Raw genomic sequence first — 21,187 nt, forward strand, 5'->3', positions numbered from 1 at the left:
ACACTTTTTCGTTTCCCTTTTTCGTTACACTTTTTTGCCGAATGACCCTTCCTTATAGACGTATTTACGTCAAAACTTGAATGAGACACTAAATTAACCCCCCCCCCCCACAGGGGGGGTTAGTTTAGTGTCTTACTCAAGACTTGACCAACCCCGCCGAAGTCAAGTGTCTTAACCCCCCATTCGGGGGAGTTAGTTTAGTTTCTTACTCAAGGGTTAAAACACTTGAATGAGACACTAAACTAACCCCCCCGATGGGGGAGTTAGTTTAGTGTGTTACTTACTCCTTTGGGGGGAGGTTGTTTTTTAAACACTTGACCAACCCCTCCCCCCAAAGGGGTGATTGGTCAAGTTTTTTAACCCTCCATTCGGAGGGGATAGTTTAGTTTCTTACACAAGGTTGGTTGTGTTTTACAAACTTGACCAACCACCCAGAGGCGCTCCGAAAGGAGCGCTTTGCTCTAGTGTTAGAAAAAACTTGAGATTGAGTCCGTTATAGTAAGCATCATAGACACATTAACCCTTGCCTTTATGCAAATTTGACGACGAATGATGTATTATGGAATAAAGAGCTACAAGGAAAGCGAACAAAGAAATAATAAGACAAATGGAAAAACTGCAGGTTTTTGAGTATGCTCATGCCCCGTGTAGGACGTGCAGTTTCCTTTCGTTGTATACAAGGTGAAGTCTGTGGCTGTCTCTCTGGTGGAATGTGACACATTGAGATACGTGTGGGTTGCTTGAAATTTCGTTTCGACCATGCAGGGGAGGTGTAGTGTCGAGTCTGAGCCATTTTCATCGAAAGTTTCATATTGCTAATTTTATTTCTTCTTGCTGAAATATGTGTTACCATGGTTTTATCCACAATACAAGGAAGTGGTGTTTTTCATTTATTGATTCTTTTGGTTTCCTTGTAGCATCCAACGTAAGGGAGGCGGCGTATGAAGCTACTGTGTTCAATTAAACGATTTCGATTCATTTGTCTTGCCTTGTAAGGCGTAACGGGAACTGAAAACCTTTTTATGACTTCAGCCTTGAAGTTGGTATGTACCTGTATTTGAACACGACGTCAAAACGCAGCAAAATGTTCTTATATTGTTTGCGTTGATGAACTGTTCCAATGATTGTAGTACGAAATATGCGTAGTTTCACTCAATCTGTAGCAGATGTAAGGAATTTCTTCTGCGGAAAGTTTGAACGTCTTGAAATATCGACGCAAACAGATCTAGACGTGTGGCGCAATCTGTACCATTTTGTATAATTTTTCGTGTTTGTTTCCTGCGTTCTCATATGTGGGTGCGTGTACACATTGAGTTTTGCAGGTGTTAAAATTTGTCATCATATACCAATATGAACGGATGTCACCCCTTTCACTAGCTTAATTTTTGTACTACCTACTAACGTAGGAGTATTATCTTCATTACAAAGTACTTTGGTACAACTGTTCCCTATCGTACTTCAAAAGTGAAAAGTGTGTCATTTTAGAAAGCAAACTTTGCTTCTTCTGTAGAGCTACTGATTTCCTTAACTGTGTTCACTAGTACTAGAGCATACTTTCTAGCATAATGTTTGTGCTGATAGGTATAATTGTAATTTTGTTGGCAGTTTGGTACTGTGTGGCAGTACAACGAAAAATAACTTTGAAGCATCTGTTCAGAGAAACTAGCTATCAAGCGTATTATTACCTTCTTGGGGGGAAAGGAATTCTGGAAGATTATGTGTACTTCAGACAGAATAAAACTCGTATGTATATTAAAAAACTACCTGTAATTTTGTTAAGTCGTTAGCCAATCGGAACGGCAGTTAGTGATATTGATGAAATGCATGAAAATCGTTACAAAACGGCGAGTGTAATTTTTTACATCATACCACGACAAATTTAAGCATGTCGTGCGCTGCTTAGTGAATTTTGGTAATTTTCCTTTACATGTTGAACATGAATGCAATAGTAATAGAAGTTGATCTACCCGGAATTGTCAAAACACTTGTTGCTCTTCGTATGCTGTAAACCCTGGCAAGGAAATTGTTTGTAGTGCTCCTAAATAGCAACGTTTTCTCCTTTCGTACATTTATTTCTGAGATGAAAGTTAACAATTTAAAGATACAGAAATAGAAGTAATACAAAAAAAAATGTAAATGTGGCAACAAAATGCTTTACACGTATTTTGTTTTCAAGAAATTGTGATAATTGGTGTAACATTTCGTTCTGACTGAACAATAAAGGATTTAATGTTCAAGGTAACTTATATTTTTCTAAATTTTACTTACTCGATGTTATCTTGTTTCTTCCATAAATCACATTCTGTAGAAAAGTGCTACTTATGTTCATTTGCATGACTTGCAGTTTTAATAAAAAATTCTTCTGATAAGTAACATATTCACATGTGTAAATTAAGCGGTGGTTCAATTTTATTGTTAGGAGGTTATGCAAACTATTTTTTTCTAACATTGAAAAGGTACTGCCTTTCTCAGTATTTTCTAAGTATTTTATGGTTTGCAGTACTGTGTGAACTTCTAGGTGCTTACAATTGTTTTTGATGACTGTATTGTCTCCATCTCCATACAACCATCAGAACTCAGGAGTTGACAATCCACATATTCTCCAATGGAAAACCCTCAGATCTCATCTAAGCATTTTTTCTTACATATTTTCGATTTCATGCTATTCCTCTGATAATCAAGATGTCTCCAAATGATTTATCTTCTAAGGCACTTTAATTTTACATTCAATGTGGCTCATCCCAAAAAGCTAAAGTTGTACATTGAACTCCAGCTGCAAAAACCTAAGGACAAGAATTTGTCATTATGTTTGTCATGTAGAGACACTGTGTATGTAGCAGGTTCTAATGTTTCTTTATTGTTGTATTTTTTATTATTTCAGCTCTGTTACCTAAACTGGGTGAAGTAGCTGTTATTACTGGAGGTGCTCGAGGAATAGGAGTGGAAGTAGTGAAGAAATTGTTACAATGTGGCATGCATGTTGTGATTGGTATGAAACAGTTTTAATTTCAAATGAGACATATTCATTTGATTTCAGTTGATTAAATTAGGGACAGTTCATAACAATTTAGACCTGAAGATTGCTGTCTTCTGTGTTGTCCCTTTTACTGTAGTGCAACATATTGACAGTAATCATGATGGAAGGTTTTGTTAGACACTACAATTGTGCATTTTGTCATAGGGAAATTAAATCATTATTTCCAGAATTGCATAAGTATTGATGTACTCAAAATTGGTATTTTTATCATAACTGCTATTACCTACATGCATACATACATCTTTATTACATTTCATGGATCCATAAATTAGATGACAGTAGGACGTGGAATGTCATAATTATATAGAGCATATTATACATTCAAACTATTATAAGGATGGAACATACAACAAGCAAAGGGTTAAGAAAGTGGTGAAATATTACAAGTAAATCCACCCATGACATAAAGTAGATAAATTGTACAGTACTTTTTTGATTAAAGGATGCCGGAACGTTGATGCAGGGGAGAAAGTTGCAAAGAACATTCGGTCATGTGGCATAACAAGTGGAGAAGTATCATGCTTCCTTCTTGATGTAGGATCTTTCAAGTCCATCAGGAAATTTGCAGAATTGATCCTGAACCATTTTCCTCGGGTAGATTTGTTGATTAATAATGGTATGTATATGTTATTTAGTTTTAAGATATGTGTTGTTTTTTCACTCTCAGGTTTCATAGTCGGTGATCCAACAACTATATCAACTGGACAGACTAGTAATGGGTGTTGTAGTTCAACATGCATATTTGTGTATCTTGTTACACAAGTGGATAATCATTGGTATCATTTTCATAACATTACTAGGTTTCATTGAGAACATCCTATCTTTAAATGACATATAATCTACTCAGCTGTCCACAGTTTCTGTGATTCCAAAAAAAGGATGTACAGCTTTAATTTAATGTAAAATATCTGTTTCAGCCGGAATAATGTTTGTACCATATGCTGAGACTGAAGATGGATTTGAGTCCCATTTTGCAGTAAATTACTTGGGACATTGTCTGCTATCACATCTGTTGCTACCTCATATGATACACACTGCTAAAGAAAAAGGCAGTAATTGTAGAATAGTGAATGTTTCATCTTGTGCTTATTTAGCAGGTTCAATTCACTTCAAAGACTTATCTATGAGGTAGGTGATATCAAATGTTTCAGTTGCTTGTTTAATCCAAATTTTAAAGAAGTTTTAACTGTTTTAAGTCTTTTGGGTTGTAGAACCTATCAGTGTTTTGCATAGCTTTGTGATTTTTTGTACATTGAAACTGAAGTACAGTTTGGCATTCTGTAATATAGTTTTTGTTATTTATATTCCACCATTACAGTGCATACTACATTCCTAGTGCTGCTTATGCACAATCAAAACTAGCACAAGTGCTCTTCACCAAGTCTCTTGATTCAAAGCTGAGGAACCGTAATATTCCAGTCCAAGTACACGTTGTTCATCCTGGAATTGTGAACACTGATTTATTTAATGGCACGTTGCTTAAGACAGTTGCTCCTTGGATACCAGCTTTACTATTTAAGGTAACATTATGTGCAGTTTATACTACTCCAATATGTCAATAGTTAATCCATTTAAAGGTACCATAACAACTGAGTTTGTAACTTATATTAAAGTCAGGCATGGTTTTGGAATTCATGCTACTGAGAATAAGATAAAATTCTAAAAAAATATGGGGCAGTGCAGAAGAGGACAAAGTAGTAAGGAGAATATATGAACATAAGAGAAATTAATTGACAAGGAAATGGATGGAATTACAGAATAAGAAATGCCATAGTTTTTACTCTTCATGTTATATTACGGTAACTGAGGTGGGCTGGACATGGAGTAATAAGACGTGTAAAATAATTGGATTTTGAAAGCTGATGAAGAGAGGTCATGTGGGAGATTAAGACACAGATGGACAGATGATAATGAAATGGAACATAGTTGTGGTAATTACTTTTTCAGTTATTTATTGTCATTTGTCAACTGCACGTGTTATCTTCTTCCTCAGCGCTACAGCCCGGGGTGGGCTTTGCCTCCCTCACAATGAGCCCCCATTCTTCCCTACTCCACAGTTTCTCCCACCACCTTCCAACCCGCAAGGTCCTCAGGTACTCCTCCAAGTCCTTCATCTATCTCTTCCTCTGCCTTCCTAACATTCCATGTGGCCAAGGTCAATGTCGCAGTTCGTTTCCGAGTCCGTGAACATTTGCCAGGTTCATCACCGAATAATCTATACACCTGAGACTCTTTTGAGGGTTTCATAACAATAATTGTTTTCCGGTCGGGGTTGTTAACCCCACGCACAACCCCCAACCTGGAGGACCAGGGTATCACTCTTAGTCTGGTGCATCACCTTAGACCTGTCCAGCATAACCCTAAGGGTCGTTTGAGCACACAAACCTTGTTACCCGGCAAAATGTATTTGCCTTTGAAAAGGTGGTGATACCTTCAGGAGGACACGTGTTGTCTGGCACTGAGTAAAATAATTGTGAATGATGACGTAGAAAGGATATAGAAGGCAGTGGTAATCATCTAATTCAAGGTACTGACATTAGCTTGGCGGGACAGAGGATAACAATTTATAAATTCAGAATTAAACTCAAATGTTTGGAAATGAAGAACTGATACGTTTGTTATTATTTGCTTGCTATTAATATAAGATGCATTTAATTTTCAGACTCCGGAACAGGGAGCAGAAACTATTCTTCATGCATGCTTGGCTTCTGCTCTCGAAGGTTGTGGCGGTTCTTACCTCAGCAACTGTAGTGAGACAACAGTCAGTCCAAAAGCAAGTTCACAGAAAGTTCAGGACAGACTGTGGAGTGTTATGCTGTCGTCTATAGAAGTAGAAAAATTTGCAGATTTGTTAGAGTAAATTCTGCAGTTGGTAATTTATTCTGCATATATTTTTTAACTTTAAAATAAGAGTGATAAACAATTTATATAAAAGTAAATATATTTTTATGTATTTCTATATGTTGAGGTTGATTGGTCCTCATATTACCTAAGGAACTTATTGAAGTCTGAACAGCTGAACAGTTAATGTTCATTTGGCTATAGATTTATTGTCATATGAGTGTGGGGGATTATAACCTAGATTGGCAATTCTTGATGGAGAGCAGGCTAGAGACTTTTACCAATATTGATTCTGGTTAAGTCTACAGGTTGTGTGTTTTGCTAAGCTTTATCTGCTGATTTTTGGTGCGTAGTAAGAAGGGATTAAATGTGTAGACATTACATTTTACTTAAGCTGCTACGTCTGAGCGGCAAAGATATAACAGCACTCATATCATAAGAATGGCCTGTAAAAGAAAAATACAGTGAAAGTTTATCTAAATTTTATAATATTATGGACAGATCATCCAAATCATCCATAGTGTTTGCTCAGTATGTTCAGAAATATGTTTACTTATTAAGATCTGAAACACATTTGAACAATTTTTATATTTATACATCTCTTTTGCTTGGTTCGAGGGTCTTGAGTGAAATGCTGATTTAAGCCCCTTATTTCCGAGCACCAGAGATATTTAATGAATAATGCAATATTTAGATGTGCTCTTTTGTTAAAGGTATGTTTTAATGGATCACTGTGAACTAAAATTATTTTTTTTAAATTGTTTATATGGATCTCCCTTACCAGAGTGCTTCTAAATATATCATGTAGTAAAGGTCTCGACTTATTTTGAGAGATTATTGTGTGTGTAAACACAAATCACTAAAATTTACATTGCACCAAATACTCAGTATTATAATCACTAAACACTGTTTAACAGTCTTATTACTGCTCAAAGTAGAGGAAGATCACAAATGTCAGAATCATGCTTGAAACTCAATTTAAAACTATATGGCAGCACGATTTAAATCAAAAGGAATGTTTTTTCATTGCTAAGGGAGTTAAATTGAATAATGGAGCAAATGGATAATATGCTGTGATTTGAACTGAAGTCTAATTTCACAGTATGTAGTAATATGATGATGACAACTATAGTTTAATCCTGCAACAATGAGTTTTTAGATTTTTTTTATTTACAGTATTTACATGGCTGAAATAACATAAGTATTAACTGAATATTTGTTATTGTTTTAAAAATTATATTATTTTATTAAAATAAAATGTTTTTATTTGCCTTTCCCGTACCATTTGCACCATCCCTATGTTCATAGAACACCAATGATTGGTAGCATTAATGATAATCCATTAAGTGTTGTTATTCATTCAGAGAAAGTTTACTGTAGAAATTTGTTCTTCCTAGATATAATTATTAAGCTTCTCCCTATTCTAAATATGATAATTAATTAAGAATCCCAGGGCACATGCATAATTGCATATACAGTAGATTCCAGTTAATTGGGGTAGCCAGTGATGGTACACCATGAAATGCAGACAACACAATATCTATATTAAAATATAATCAGTTTTATTCTACACTACATGTTTTTGACTCAATAGATAACTTCAGGTAGAATAAAACTGATGATTTAATACAGGTACTGTGTTGTCTATGTTTGACGGTATACTATCATTGTATCATAATACCACAGCAGGATGTTGTCTTATTAGTGATTCATTGAGGCCTGTCACGCACATGGGGTGATCAAAGACTGCTGGAACACGAGATGTTGAGGGAAACTTATTACATTTGTATTGTTTTACAACATTTAATAATTTTAAAGGTGTTAAGAGGCTTGAAGACTCAATCTTTTGCGCAATGCTGAATATAACAAAACACAACAAGGAGAAAGCATGTAGGAAACCAGATAAGACTGTATCCACTTCTGTTTAACAAATTCAATTTCTTATTAGGCAGTTATCACATACAATGAAAACAACATTAAGGTATGAAGCTACTCTTCAAAAGCACCCATAACTTTTGATTATGAACACAGAAAGTTACTGAATATATACAGCATATGTATCATCGAGATAAATTGTAAAAGGAATGTGCACAAAAATTACATTTTAGATGCATTTGTGAACAATTATTATATAGTAGTACAGACCTTGATGTATTACAAGTACATTACTTAAATTTTGATATCTTGAAACAAATTAATAAAACATTAATAACTACTGACTGTCTGTACTCATTTTGACATCTTGAAATAAAACAGTAAAATATTAACACTTTTACAAGTGAAAGAATTTATGACAGATACTATTTTCACATTAGTGTTACATTGTTTTGTTGTCAATATGTGGAAACAAAGTTTTCATTTCATAATGACCTTACAATGTACCTACATACATACTGTGTGTATATATGGAAAACCTTCGGTAAATTCCAGTCAAAAATAATGATAAAGGATCAGACTAACATTAATCATATCAATTGAGTGGTAACTGTTGAGCTGGGGTAGCTCAGTCAGTATAGTGACTGGCTACAAATTGGATGACCGGGGTTCGATTCTTGACGGGCAGAGGACTTTTCCTCTGGCCTCTGTGTCCAGACCGGCTCTGGGGCCCACACAGTCTGCTATCCAGTGGGTACAGGGGTCCTTTTCCCACAGATAAAGTGTGGCTGGGGTGTGATGCTGACCACTCACACTCCCATTTAGGAGTAGGAGTTATACCAAGTCTCCCCACAAGTGCCTACATGGCATATAGAGGGACAACTTTGGTTTACTTTACTTTACTTTACCCTGTGGTAACTAAATGTACTATCTGCTTCACTGTTCAATACCTCTACACTTTGGTCACTGACTGTATTTATGGATTTTGTATGATTCCCATAATAAACAACCATTTCCCTAACATTAACCAGTTGATCTCTGATATGGAAATGTGTTGTTTTCTTTGAGGTAAGAACTGGATATTTACATGATATTTAGATGAGTTTCAAGTTAAAAATGTACGAGTAATAGAACTCCATGTTCATACAAATATTAAAACCTTAGTCCAATCTACCACCTGTGTGTAACAAATGTAATCAATACTATGGAGCATAAGTTATACAGCTTCATAAGGGGCTCTCAATATTATTCTGAGATCTCAGTAGAAGTTACTATTTCTTTAAAGGAACTGCTAAAAACTGGCAATCCAGCATCCCACATGTGTATTTACTTTGGAATGTAAACACAACTGATTTGGAGGAACATTTATTTATACTACCATGTAATAATATAGTTCTGAAAACTGGCTCAGTTAAACTTTTACACACAATGGTTTGTTAAATCTATTCATTTGACTAATCACAAAGAATAACCTAGCCTATGTTGGATTGAAAAAGATTTACTTCCCCAATGATATATAGTTAATGTTTCAAACAGTCATGTAGATGTAATGCATTATTACATTATTCAAAATTCAGTTTGTTTAGCAAATCCAAATGTTACAATTAAGAAACAAAATAAAGTTACAAATATTATACATATATTTTGAAGAAGGAACAGTAACTTAAAAATAGGGTAAAGTGAGACAAAATCATGCCAGCTATGATAAAATTTTCAGTATGACATGATGAAAATAAAACTATGCACTCTGGGTATATTATCTAAACGCATCCACAAATCAGATACACTCTTGGCGTTAACACAAGGACATCAAGATGTAATGTTCAGTGTATGTCAGGGAAGCCTGTTCATATTCTGAACATAGTTACAAAAAACTGCTAAGAAATTAAAATAAATATAGAATAAAATACAGCAGGGCATTGAAAATGTTAAAAATGTCAGAAAAAATATATAATGAATATGAATCCCACTGGATTATTGTATCTTATTGGTTCAACATATGATCACCTTGTTTTCTGCATGAGAATTCCTATGTAGATCAAAGTCTAAAATACTGAATATGCCATCCTAAACTACAAATATTTATAACAGCCACAAAATAAAACATTTTACCTACAGTAAGATTAAGTACTGACACATTTTGCATGACCTACATTCTTGTAATTGTGCCATAAGGTAATAAAGGATTGCTTTCATATGAGATCACATACAGTAACATTAAACACAACAAAATAAATTTATATTCTAGCTTATAGCAATAAATTTTATAAAACTGTAGCATCTTTATGTTTGTTGAACAATCTAATAACATGCCAAATTGTGTTTCAAAAATCTATATATACAATCCAGTTAAACATCAACACTTTTGTTCAAAAAAAAGTTACAATACTGCCACTATCACAGAAATAAAATATATAAGTCTAGCTGCAGTAATAAAAATACTACAGTATATAATATGTAAAAAGAGTTATAAACAATACTGGAATGTATTTCCTCAAAGAAGTATGGTGTTAATAACTCGATATATTATTCAGTGCAGTCATATCTAATATTTTACATCCTGTGCAGCAGGGCTAAATTCTTGCTGACACATTAAGAGAGCCAAGGATAGAAGCAATAAACCTGTTTACAATATTTCTTCAAAATGACAAACAAAATGCTTCATATGAATACAAGAATCAGACATTTTATATCCACATAAATCATATTCAGTGTTGTAATCTCACTGTGGAAGAATTTGTTTCTATTTACCAAATCCTGATATTTCACCTTTTTTGAGACATGCTCCTATCACTGCTGTCTTTTCAAACGAACCACGTTCGTATTGAAATTCTTGTATAAGAACCATAATATTATTCATTTTGGACATAGCTGCTTTATCAGATTTAACAATATTTACAGTCTCTGGCTTTGTGACAATAGGAAAAAATAGTTTTCTGACATTATATCACTCATAATATCAATTCATTAGTTATAAATCAACAGTTAATACAATAACACAGCTGCAAAGAATGTTAAAGCCCAAGCCTTATAGCTGATGTCCAGTGTGCAAGTGGAAACTACAAATTTAGATTCCTGTAATTACAAGATAAACAGTTTTAATAACTTATATATAAATATTTGTATATGTAAATATTGTAATCATCACCTTCATTCTTGTGTTGAATGCATCAGGAATAAATGCATTCTCCAACAAAATCATAATTTGCAGCATACTCAAATTTGAACATTACTTCAACAGACATTTGAAACTCACACAGTAAGTTTTGCATGACTGGAAGTTTGTAGTTACAGATTTCTATTTAACCTGTATTTTTCAGGAATAAAAGATTATATCCAGGATTAAAGGTTTGGCAGTGTGGTAGCGCAACACGCGGCCAGCTGGACTGCACATTAAGCTGTGATGCATGGTTGATAAAAGTTAACTAAATAGTGTAATCCACATGGGTCTGGCATGCTTTGTAAAGTTCATCAAACTGGGTTCTTGACATTATATAAGATCAGCTTGTTTGCTTAATTAATATGACAATATCTTATATAACTGCAGGAATCAATATTTGTATGCATCTTATGTGCACACCCATATTTCCTTTTTATAAGGAAGAGTTAAAATTGTTTCCTACATTTGGTAAATATCTGTAACATGATATTTACATATGAACTCAGCACATGGCATTGACAGTTTTCATGCTATTGCATGCTCTAGCATGACAAGTGAGGCTGAGAAAGGTGTAAAAATATAAAATATTTCCTTAAAAAGGTATTTCTTGTATTTTATTAAATTATATTAAAAAGAGGAATGCTTTCAAGATTAATATTCCATAAGCATTTACCGTAACATTAATCTTGTTCAGAGACTTCTATATTCACCTGGCAACTTCATTATTACATTTCTTGGAACTTATATTATTTATTATGTTAATATCAGTCAATATATAGCAGTTAGGACATTCTACTACAACAACCACCATCTCCTATGACTGTGGTCCGGCCATTTATCGTTGGAGAGTTGCTGTCATACCTTGGCAGCTCTTTGCTTCTTGCTTGCTGTTAAGAATAAAATGTATAATACAGTACTAGGGTATACACAAATACTTCAGATCTGCCTTTGTTTTCTCATTAATCAACCAGTTTTTTTTAGTGTTGTCATATGGGTCAGATTTGGACATACTGGGGGTTCATAAGCAATGTGAAGCTTCAGTAACTCCACAGAAGATATTACGTTAATGGGAATATGTTACAAAAAGAAAATAAATGGTTCAAAACTTGAATACAAAACACTGACATAAAAAAATGTTGGAAGATGGACATGTGGTATAACAATTCTGGTGAGTTTGTCAGAATCTGACTTTTGATATTTTCAATTGTAACCATGGCATTTTGTAGGTGGTTCGGGATTCATTACATAACTGAGGTAACTACGTTAGCATGGGGTTTTTCCTTTCAGTAATTTCTGTGTGCAGGATGCATGCAGGTCTTCACATGAAGTGTTCATTATTGTTGTCCAGTTTTAACCAAAACTGCAATGTGTAGACAAATTTCACTAAACTCCTTCCATTATTCCCAATGGCATGTGACGATAAACATCAGCAAAACCCAGAACTCAATGTGGATTTTGAATCATTATTGAGGTTGGTATTTTTCACATAACCAAAGTTTCATCTTTGACAGAAGTCGAAGATGAAACTTATTACAAACTATAAAGATATAAAGTACATTGGTAAGAGCTTTATGCTACAGACATTAAATGTACAAGAAATATTTACCTCCATTAATTCTGCAGCTATCTCCATGAACAATCTTTCAACATTTTCTGCTTCTTTTGCAGATGTTTCTAAATAATACATACTATGCCTCTGGGCAAAATCCTCTCCGACATGAGCCGGAATTTCACGATCTTCTCGGTCAATCTTGTTACCTATTATGTGAGACAAGAGAAACAGCAATATTATAAAAAAATTTTTAATCACTACCATTATCATTTGAATAATAGGAATATTAGAAATTGTTTCCCATCAGTACAGTTATCATTAAAATAAATATCAGAAAAGGTTTTCCTTCACTAATGTAACACTTCATGCTATTTTCATTTCATATAACATATGAATATCTTCCTTCACTTCACATTTGCTCATATTTACTCAGACTAGCATTTTTACCTTCTAAAGCAGTTGACAAATTATTAATTTTATTAGCTGGGAATGGCAAAAGTGAAAACAGAAATTAATAAAGTGTCAAATTCCATCTACCAAACACTACATAAATATGGTGGACTGCAATACACAAATACAATGAGTCACCAGAAACAGTAAGTCTATACGGAAGGGTCATTCGGAAAAGAAGCGTAACGAAGATGAGTAAGATCAATATCAACAATGTCTAAATATGGGCCGACAACAATGGTTATGTTACCTAAGAAACTAATTGTTACATCATCTGTTTGCTTGGCATTGATGTGTTACATTACTGCTGTCAACAATCCGCTTTCTTTATTGTGGAAAGAGCTGAGCTGTGAATCGCTTGTATAAGAAGTGTGTCGTAGACAAGATAACTTTGTGCTGGTGAAAACGTTTTAGAATATCACAAGTACTTATCTTATATAAGAATTATTACATTACATTACAATACATTACATTCAGCTACCACAGAGCCATCTTAAGCGTAACTAATTCAAGTTAAATAAGCAATGTCTTAATCAAACTATTTACTCAGTTGTAAAGCATGTATATCCTTTATACAGAGATGTATTTACGTCAGATTCTCAAGAACTGTAGTTCCACTGTCAATTTTTTATTTTCTCAGAATCTGATGACAAATATAGGACATTACTAACCTACTAAAACCCTGAGTACTTTGCTGCTAGCATACTCTTCAATTTCCCGCAACCAGTCAGGGAGGCAATCAAATGTAGGTTGGCAGCTTATATCATATACCAAAATAAGAGCATGAGCCGAGCGGTAATAGCTTTGTGTGATGGATCGGAATCTCTCCTGCCCTGCAGTATCCCAGATTTGTAACTGTTTAGAGAAATAATTAAATTAAGAACTACATGCATATTATGTAGTAACGTGAATAAATTATTTATCAATTTATTAATTATATTAAGAATATATGCAATTCAGCACTTTCCCGTGTGTTCCTCACATATATAAATATTTGTCTTTCATATTAAAAAATAATTCTCATGTATATTACTTACAAAATAAACACTTTGTGTGATAATTCATCAGACAGTCGTTAATGAATACAGTTTACGGTACCTTGATTTTTTCGTTATCAATCTCCACAGTCTTGATCATAAAATCTACCCCAATTGTAGCACCTTGTCCAGGAGGAAAAAGGCCCTATAATAATCGAAATATAAGTATAAGAAACAATTTTTTATTCTGTTAATAACTGAAACATGTTAATAAGTTAGTCAACACATTTTACCTGTGTGAACCTTCTAACCAAACATGTTTTCCCAACACCTGCATTTCCAACAAGGACAACCTTAAATAGAAACTTATAATCTTCCATTGATGTTTTATTGAGCCACCTAAAATATTAAAAAAAGGGAGCTTGTTAAACATTTGTAAATAATGATAACATCATCTTTCAAAAGTGAAAGGTTGTACGTCAATCAGTGCATTAAGCATTTCACCTTAATAGCTCAACCCTGCCCATCTGTCCTATCATAATAATTACACGCAAATTACATGCAAAAACATACAAGTACCTTATAAGATGGCAAATAATTATATAATAAGTTAAATATTTGCTGTATACGGTTTCAATTTATTATTTTTGCAGATTGTGTCAAAAAGCAGACAGCTTTCTTCCATACTGACATCTATCGGATGATATAGAAACTACAATTTTACGAATAGTGATCGTTGAAGAAATGTAACAAGTGACGTGATTGGATGAAGAATCGTTCCATATCCTGTTGTTGTCGCTGTAGACCAATTATGAACTATGTTACAACGTTGATACGTAAAGCGTAGGTAGCCATTTTGAGGATTTCGCAGACGTTGGAAGTTCTATCCGTGATGGTGTAATATTTGTGAGAAAGAAAAGTTATTTCAGCAACATTTTGACTGTTATTAGGATCATGTTGTAATAGATTTAATATTTGATGGAAAAGGTAAGTTTTTTGCTATATGGACACACTTTTAATGATGAATTATGTATTAGAAATGTTACAATTTTTCCAAGCTGTTGTGAGTGCCGTTAGATCTTGTGAACCAAATAGTGAACTGTTGTTGTTTAATTGTTTTACAGTTGAGTGTGGTGTGAATGGTTACTGAAACCTTCGAGAATATGACATCTACGGCAAAAATGTCCAAGGAGGCGAAAGAGGTAGCCGAAGAATATGCGTCCTCCTTATCGGATCTCACCGTGAACAGCAAACCACTAATCAACATGCTTACGATGCTCGCTGATGATAATATAATGCATGCACCAATAATCGTCCAGGCAGTGGAAAAACATCTTCAAAAGGTCATTTTTAAGATTTTGTTTGATTTTGTCATATCTTGAGGCTTGGAAACCTCAAAATGTAAATTATGATTCGTGTGGTAAAATAATCTTACACCATGGAGAACCTAATTTAAGCTTTCGAGTAATCTGTATGTTAGGAGTTTATTATTGCTGTAGCCCATTGATTAGTTAGTGGAGCTTGAACACAGGGAATATGTGAAATTAAGTGGAACCCCAAAATTATGTGTTTCTTAGTTTTGTGTGTATTACACCTGCCTCAGCTTGAACACGGGTTCATGAGAATGTATAAAAGAAAGCCAAAATTCAGGTTCTTCATAATTTGGTATTTTACAATGTACATTCCTCTATTTAATAATGGAAATGGAAGCAAGTGTTCAGGAATTCTGGTTGTTATACTTCCAAAGTATGGCCACAGGTCCACATTCAACACTTTTAAGATTGACCCAAATTTCAAAGTAGTGGTTGTTTTGTTGAATCAGATTATTTTATTCCAATTTGTGCCAACTTCTAAGCAGTGATGTACCCAAAGAATGTCAGTACAAAAATAGTATTTTATAGCAATACTTTCTGTCTCACTTGTCATCATTACCACTTAGGATGCAGCATGTAATATTGATCATCAGTATGTTTTATGGAATGTTCCACCACTGAATATGGTTGATAATAAAGAAGAGTATTTGACAAAAAATGAGGCACTTACATAGTAGAGAGAGATATTGAAATGAATAATGGTTATGATCTGCAAGAAGGATAATACAAAGCAAGTGTCCTGTTAGTACAGATAAGTGGACTGTAAGTGGAGTGGTACAGCTTTCTTGAGGAATGAATGTTATATGAGAATGGGAATGTGTTTATGAGTGAGAACATGAATTAAACACATTTATACATTGGGATATTATTCCAGTACAACTGAAGACCTTAAAAAGTAACGGTTTATTTAATATAAGCTGTTGTCTTTTATTTAGTAGACTGTATGAAACACATGCTTGCTTATAATTTGATATAAGCAATAAGGTCTTTCTGGAATAAATTTTTATATCATATTTTGAGTAATGAATCTTAGTGTCTGTTGGGAGGGGGGAGCTTATTATTTTGCTGTTAAATAGAGTTGTATAGTCCAACATAAAATAGTAAACAGTCCTTATTTCATGTTGAAGTACTTGTTTATATATTTGGAAATAGAATTTTGCGGTAAATGGTTTGATTAAATAGATTTTATATTCTTAACTATTTCTTATCATTAACCTTGAGGAAACAACATTTGTCCCTGGAATACTGAACAGTTTCAAGTCCTTAGTTCATTTTATCTTTCTTGTTTGAGACAGTATAATTTAATTTTGATTCATGTTTCTAGATGGAGTTAAGAGTGCATAGTATTACCAATATCTGGGTACATGATTCAGTGGAAAGTTTGAATGTCTCTTTAGCATTATAGCTTGTTTGGATGGACATTATTTATACTACCGTTGAAAATTTGATGTAAATGATGAATCATGTAAACAGATATTTCAGGTAGTACTGTTTCAAGATGTTTTGTTTGAAGATTTGTTCCATCTTCTTCAACTGTTTGGGATATAAATTGGTACAGACAGTTACTGAAAAATGTAAAATTTGTTCATTATCCTTGACTTTATCTCATATCTCTTGTGCATTACTTCCTTCCACTAAAAAGTAGTAAGAGATAGGGAGGTCATATACAAGAAGTAACCAATTATCTTATCTTTATGCTAAGCATTGAGAGGATTGTTATAGCAGTGTTGTTCATAAGTAAGAACATTTTATGTTATGTTAGGCAAGGTTTTGTTTTGCTGTTCAAAAGATTTCTTACTGTCTTTATTCTAGTTAAATGTATGATATCTTAAACTAGCATAGCCAAAGCTAGTTTAACGTGATGTAGAATGTCTTTAGTGCACAACACCATCATTACAGTCCTTTGAACACAATGTTAGGGCCACCATATCTTGAAGCATAGGAGAAGTTGTTCTTCGAGGATATGGACAGGTTATTTTTTATAATACCTTTGAGAAACTGTCTCTTCCACCTCATATATCTGGTATGACAAAACATTCAGTACAATGGAGAAACATTTTGTGATGAAAAAGTAAACTATAATCATCAGTGTTTAAAAATAATTGTGTGTTTTTAGTAGTGGGTAGATAATGCACAAGAATCCTAATATTTCTGAATCCTGACATTGCTTCCTATTCCATTTTCATTATGGCTGTATTCTTATGACAAAGGAGGAGACCGTTTACATATAGTTTTAGAAGTTACGCAGGTTCCCTTTCCTTCCTTATCCAGGTGTCACTAGTACCAAATAAAGGTAGCCGTGGAAAAGTTAGGTCCTGTTTTCCATAGACAGGTTTGGTTTTATTGAGTATGATAGTGTAATCACATTGATGGAGAGTTTATCAAGACTGGAAGGAAAGTGGAGCCTCGACACACGACAACCCCCCCCAAGTATGTTTGTACTGTTCGTGTAGGTGCGGGCGGAGATGAAGCTGCCTGTGTTGTACCTCATCGATTCTATCGTGAAGAATGTTGGGGATACATACACATCACTCTTCACTCAGAACATCGTTTCAACATTCTGCAGTGTTTTTGAGAAGGTATTACTCTTTTTCATTTTTTGGGGGTTGTAGTTTGGGGTTTGTTTGTTCCCAGTTTTGAAGATTCTTCCATTTTCCAAAGGGGATTGATATGTAAAGACAGTGATTGTACTGAGAGTGCTACTAATGATTTATATATTCGGATTTACTTAGATTACTGTAACTCGTGTAGTCTTTTGTGGTGTGTGTTTGACGTATTTCATATGGGAAGTCATGCAAATTATAGAACACTTCATTGATTTATGAACTGTTAATCAAAGTTTATCTAATATGAGATAACAGAACTGCACAGCTTTTGTCTCTATCTTAACCTTACTTCCAATAATGGGTCGCATAGTAATATAGTTTGTATTGTGACAAGGAAACTGACTATGGTAAATATGTTTGTGTGTTGTAATTGGTTTCATTATTTATGGTCTTTGCATATACCAGTGTTCAGAACACAAGGGGTCATGACTTGGTATTACTTCCTCTCTATGTGAACAGATTTAGATTGAATTTGTTTTGGCAAACTCAAAAGCCTGTATTCATTCTACACTGTTTTTGCCTGCCAGAGTTCTCATCTGTCAGTGGCCTAAATGAACTATAAATGGTGAGATTTTACCTTCTAATGTTGATGAGTGTGAAGATGGCTGCATAGTGGGGGTGTTGCATCATTTAATCAGTAGAAATTGACAGACATTTCAGAGTTGTTTACTCTGTCTTAAAACATGTCAGTTTCTGCCAGACTACACGATGTAACATCTCAGAATAGTCACCTTCAAGTTCATAAATATCAAATAAAATTTACACAGATGGAAGTATTATAACTTAATACATCATTGAATGTCGTTTCTTGAGTGCGATGAGGCTAAATATTGAAAGGACTGCTCTTTTATTGCATATTATGTGTTGCTAAGTGGTGAGGATATTAAGTTATGAAATATGATTGAATACATATTAGCATAGGAACTGTAACATCTTTAATGTTTATTGGCTGTGCACTGTCTACATCTGATCCAGCTCAGTGTGTATTACAATAACATACTGCTAAACCATTAAAGCCTGTGGATGAAATTTGGCTATCAGTTCCATAGTACAGGGATTTAAATCATCTTTTCACATGATAAAGGTTAACTGATAAGAACCATGGCAATTATCATAACTATCTACAATACATTAATAAAAGTATACTGAACATTTTTGGCATTGAAATACAACTCAAAGATTTTAAAATATGTAAATGGTATCTTTGAGATGAGACTGAATGTTTTGATCGTGTATACGCGATAACTTTTGTCATTGCAGGTTTTGGTAATTTTGCATAGTATGGTGTTCAATAGTTTCGTGATGTGTTTTCATTGACCCGGTGCTTTGACGAGTATTGCAGCACGAGATTAATGTTGAGTAGATACTTAAGAATGAGTTAGGCACTATTTCAGATTGGGCATTGTTCCACATTAGTTTTGTAGATTATCTTATGTCAGAAGTTGTACTTGGTAGTGACCCACAGAGTTTAAAGATCTTTGTGAAAGTTGTGTGAGTCCTATTCACAGGTGGGTGGCTGGTTGATTCAGGCATCAACTGCCTGTCCCTCAGAAGAGCGAAACATTGTTCTCCACTGACACATCAACATTCTTTTACGATTGTAAATTTGTATAGATTGCTCAATTAAATTTCAGGCACAAGAAGACGCTGCATGGTCTGATCGTGTAATACTATCATAACATATGTTTTAATCCAAAGCTTTAGTTATTTAAATTTACTTAATTAAATTACGAATGTGTTGTAGGTTCTCTTATTTCCTGTTTCTTAAGTCTAAGTATTTAACTCAGCTAAGCTAATTTTAATGGTGTGGCTGTGTTATTTGTTTTATAAATTTAGCTAAAAAAGATTAATGTCTTTTGGGATGTAGCGTATAGTTTAGTAAATACTGACATTTCTGAGGAGTTTACAGTCAATAAACCAACTTAAATTTCACCATGAATTAAAGGTGCATATCAATCTCAGTTCTATTATGAAAAGAATCTTCAGATTTTGGGAATGTTAAAGGTTTGATTAGTCTTATAATTAAGTAGAAAAAGGCTTGGATAACTAAGTAGTCTTAAGATTTGTGGATAGTATTTGATATCCATTGCAAAATATTACAAATATGTGGTTTTGTTGTTTACTGCGGAATAGAATGAAATCTCCGTTGATTCATAATATTAATGACATGTTGATTAATTGTTTGCTGTGTTGTTTGGCTGTAGTGCCAAGTGAAAGATAAGTGATCTAATCTATAAAGTGTCTGACACAGAATGTGTACTATGTGGTGTGTATAATTTAAAGGTCTGTTACACATGTAAGGATTAATTCTGTGCATTAAAACCATGAAGATGATTTATTTGAACATGAACCCAGAAATGGCTCCTTTCCAAGTTGGTCTCTTTAAATTTTCAAAATTTTGAACTTGGTGTTGACGTCATGCTTTGTTACTTCCTCTTCTTGTATGGAGCACCATTGGGCAGTGGATTCGGGAGGAGAAGAAGAAGAAGAAGGTGCATGGTGCTATTATGACACACATAAGCTTTTGGTGATATACTTCAGTGTTACCAGCACTACCAGTTCATGTTGTTAGTGGTTTGCAACATTCAAGTTCTATTCTGTGTCTAAATTTAATTTATTTCTGTAATGCTATCCAATGGCAATATTATAGAGGCCAGTGATGAACACTGTTTGAACAGCGTAGTTATGCCAATGTTGAAAATCATAACAGTTTGTGGCAAGTGTTTCATGAAAATTATATTTATTCATTACAAGGAATGATGAATATGCAATTCTATTATGACATGCAGATCAACATTAAGCATACCAGGTGTATCTAGAAGCAATGTTTTGTGTAATGGCCTCTTTCAAATAGGAATTTTGAGAACTTATGGTGAAATTTCCACTCCAAGCAGAGGGAAAGGACAAAAGTGTGATTCTGCATTGGAAGTTTGAGAGAGGAGAAAAAGGATGTAATTCAGAAAGGCCTTTTTGAGCCCAAATTCATATGATTTTTTTTTTGGCACTTACATTTGTCAGATTTTTACATTACACACATTTAAATATACTACCCAGCATTTCTTACAACTAATTCAAAGGAAGAAATCAGTAATATAAGTACATGGGCCTATTTTGAAGAAAAGATCATTACCTGATATCAAATAAATACTTGGCTTATGTCAGTAAAAAGCACTTAGCATTGTCAATATTCAGTAGTTACTGCAGATAAGCAGCTGTTTAACTTAAAGAGCATGAAATCAAGAACTAAGATGCATCTTTCTCATGAATACTGAGGTGGATGCATTGTAAATCACAGCAACAAAAACAACCTGACATT

The 21,187-nt window shown here is 33.9% G+C and overlaps 3 protein-coding genes across 4 annotated transcripts in view; 2 read left to right on the forward strand and 1 right to left on the reverse strand.

Moving 5' to 3' along the window:
- The first annotated feature begins 1,381 nt into the window (after positions 1 to 1,381).
- LOC110832258 (retinol dehydrogenase 12) lies at positions 1,382 to 8,097 on the forward strand. The gene is made up of 6 exons (XM_022069087.2): positions 1,382 to 1,743; positions 2,882 to 2,989; positions 3,480 to 3,653; positions 3,955 to 4,165; positions 4,356 to 4,557; positions 5,700 to 8,097. The coding sequence occupies exons 1-6, from the start codon at positions 1,566 to 1,568 to the stop codon at positions 5,895 to 5,897; spliced, it is 1,071 nt and encodes a 356-aa protein (XP_021924779.1). The 5' UTR covers positions 1,382 to 1,565; the 3' UTR covers positions 5,898 to 8,097.
- Positions 8,098 to 11,493: 3,396 nt separating this feature from the next.
- On the reverse strand, positions 11,494 to 14,586 carry LOC110832259 (ras-related protein Rab-30). The gene is made up of 6 exons (XM_022069089.2): positions 14,472 to 14,586; positions 14,186 to 14,291; positions 14,014 to 14,097; positions 13,587 to 13,770; positions 12,520 to 12,671; positions 11,494 to 11,800 (listed from the first exon to the last, which is right to left on the reverse strand). Exons 2-6 carry the CDS (start codon positions 14,270 to 14,272, stop codon positions 11,696 to 11,698), a joined length of 612 nt encoding a protein of 203 aa, XP_021924781.1. The 5' UTR covers positions 14,273 to 14,291; positions 14,472 to 14,586; the 3' UTR covers positions 11,494 to 11,695.
- The window catches only part of LOC110832246 (Pcf11 cleavage and polyadenylation factor subunit), a 41,407-nt gene continuing 33,486 nt past the window's right edge, over positions 13,267 to 21,187 (forward strand). For both annotated transcript variants that reach the window (XM_087347832.1, XM_087347833.1), the window contains exons 1-4: positions 13,267 to 13,339; positions 14,546 to 14,879; positions 15,017 to 15,235; positions 17,719 to 17,844. In XM_087347832.1, the coding sequence (XP_087203958.1) occupies positions 15,032 to 15,235; positions 17,719 to 17,844 (330 nt within the window). In that variant the 5' untranslated portion in view covers positions 13,267 to 13,339; positions 14,546 to 14,879; positions 15,017 to 15,031. The remainder of the gene's footprint in view (positions 13,340 to 14,545; positions 14,880 to 15,016; positions 15,236 to 17,718; positions 17,845 to 21,187) is intronic.

Source organism: Zootermopsis nevadensis, unplaced genomic scaffold (assembly GCF_977971745.1).
Source record: "Zootermopsis nevadensis isolate Lab colony 2312 unplaced genomic scaffold, Znev_1.0 Znev_ptg000012l, whole genome shotgun sequence".
Lineage (NCBI taxonomy): Eukaryota > Metazoa > Arthropoda > Insecta > Blattodea > Termopsidae > Zootermopsis > Zootermopsis nevadensis.

What these genes read in the sequence shown, in the direction of transcription:
- LOC110832258 (XM_022069087.2), top strand. Translation starts at nt 1,566, where the DNA reads ATGTTTGTGCTGATAGGTATAATTGTAATTTTGTTGGCAGTTTGGTAC. An exon ending in TGGCATGCATGTTGTGATTG is followed by an intron (nt 2,990 to 3,479) that starts GTATGAAACAGT and finishes TTTTGATTAAAG; the next exon opens with GATGCCGGAACGTTGATGCA. An exon ending in TACCAGCTTTACTATTTAAG is followed by an intron (nt 4,558 to 5,699) that starts GTAACATTATGT and finishes TTTAATTTTCAG; the next exon opens with ACTCCGGAACAGGGAGCAGA.
- LOC110832259 (XM_022069089.2), bottom strand. Translation starts at nt 14,272, where the DNA reads ATGGAAGATTATAAGTTTCTATTTAAGGTTGTCCTTGTTGGAAATGCA. An exon ending in AGTACTCAGGGTTTTAGTAG is followed by an intron (nt 12,672 to 13,586) that starts GTTAGTAATGTC and finishes CTCACATAATAG; the next exon opens with GTAACAAGATTGACCGAGAA. An exon ending in TAGCTGCAGAATTAATGGAG is followed by an intron (nt 11,801 to 12,519) that starts GTAAATATTTCT and finishes TATTCTTAACAG; the next exon opens with CAAGCAAGAAGCAAAGAGCT.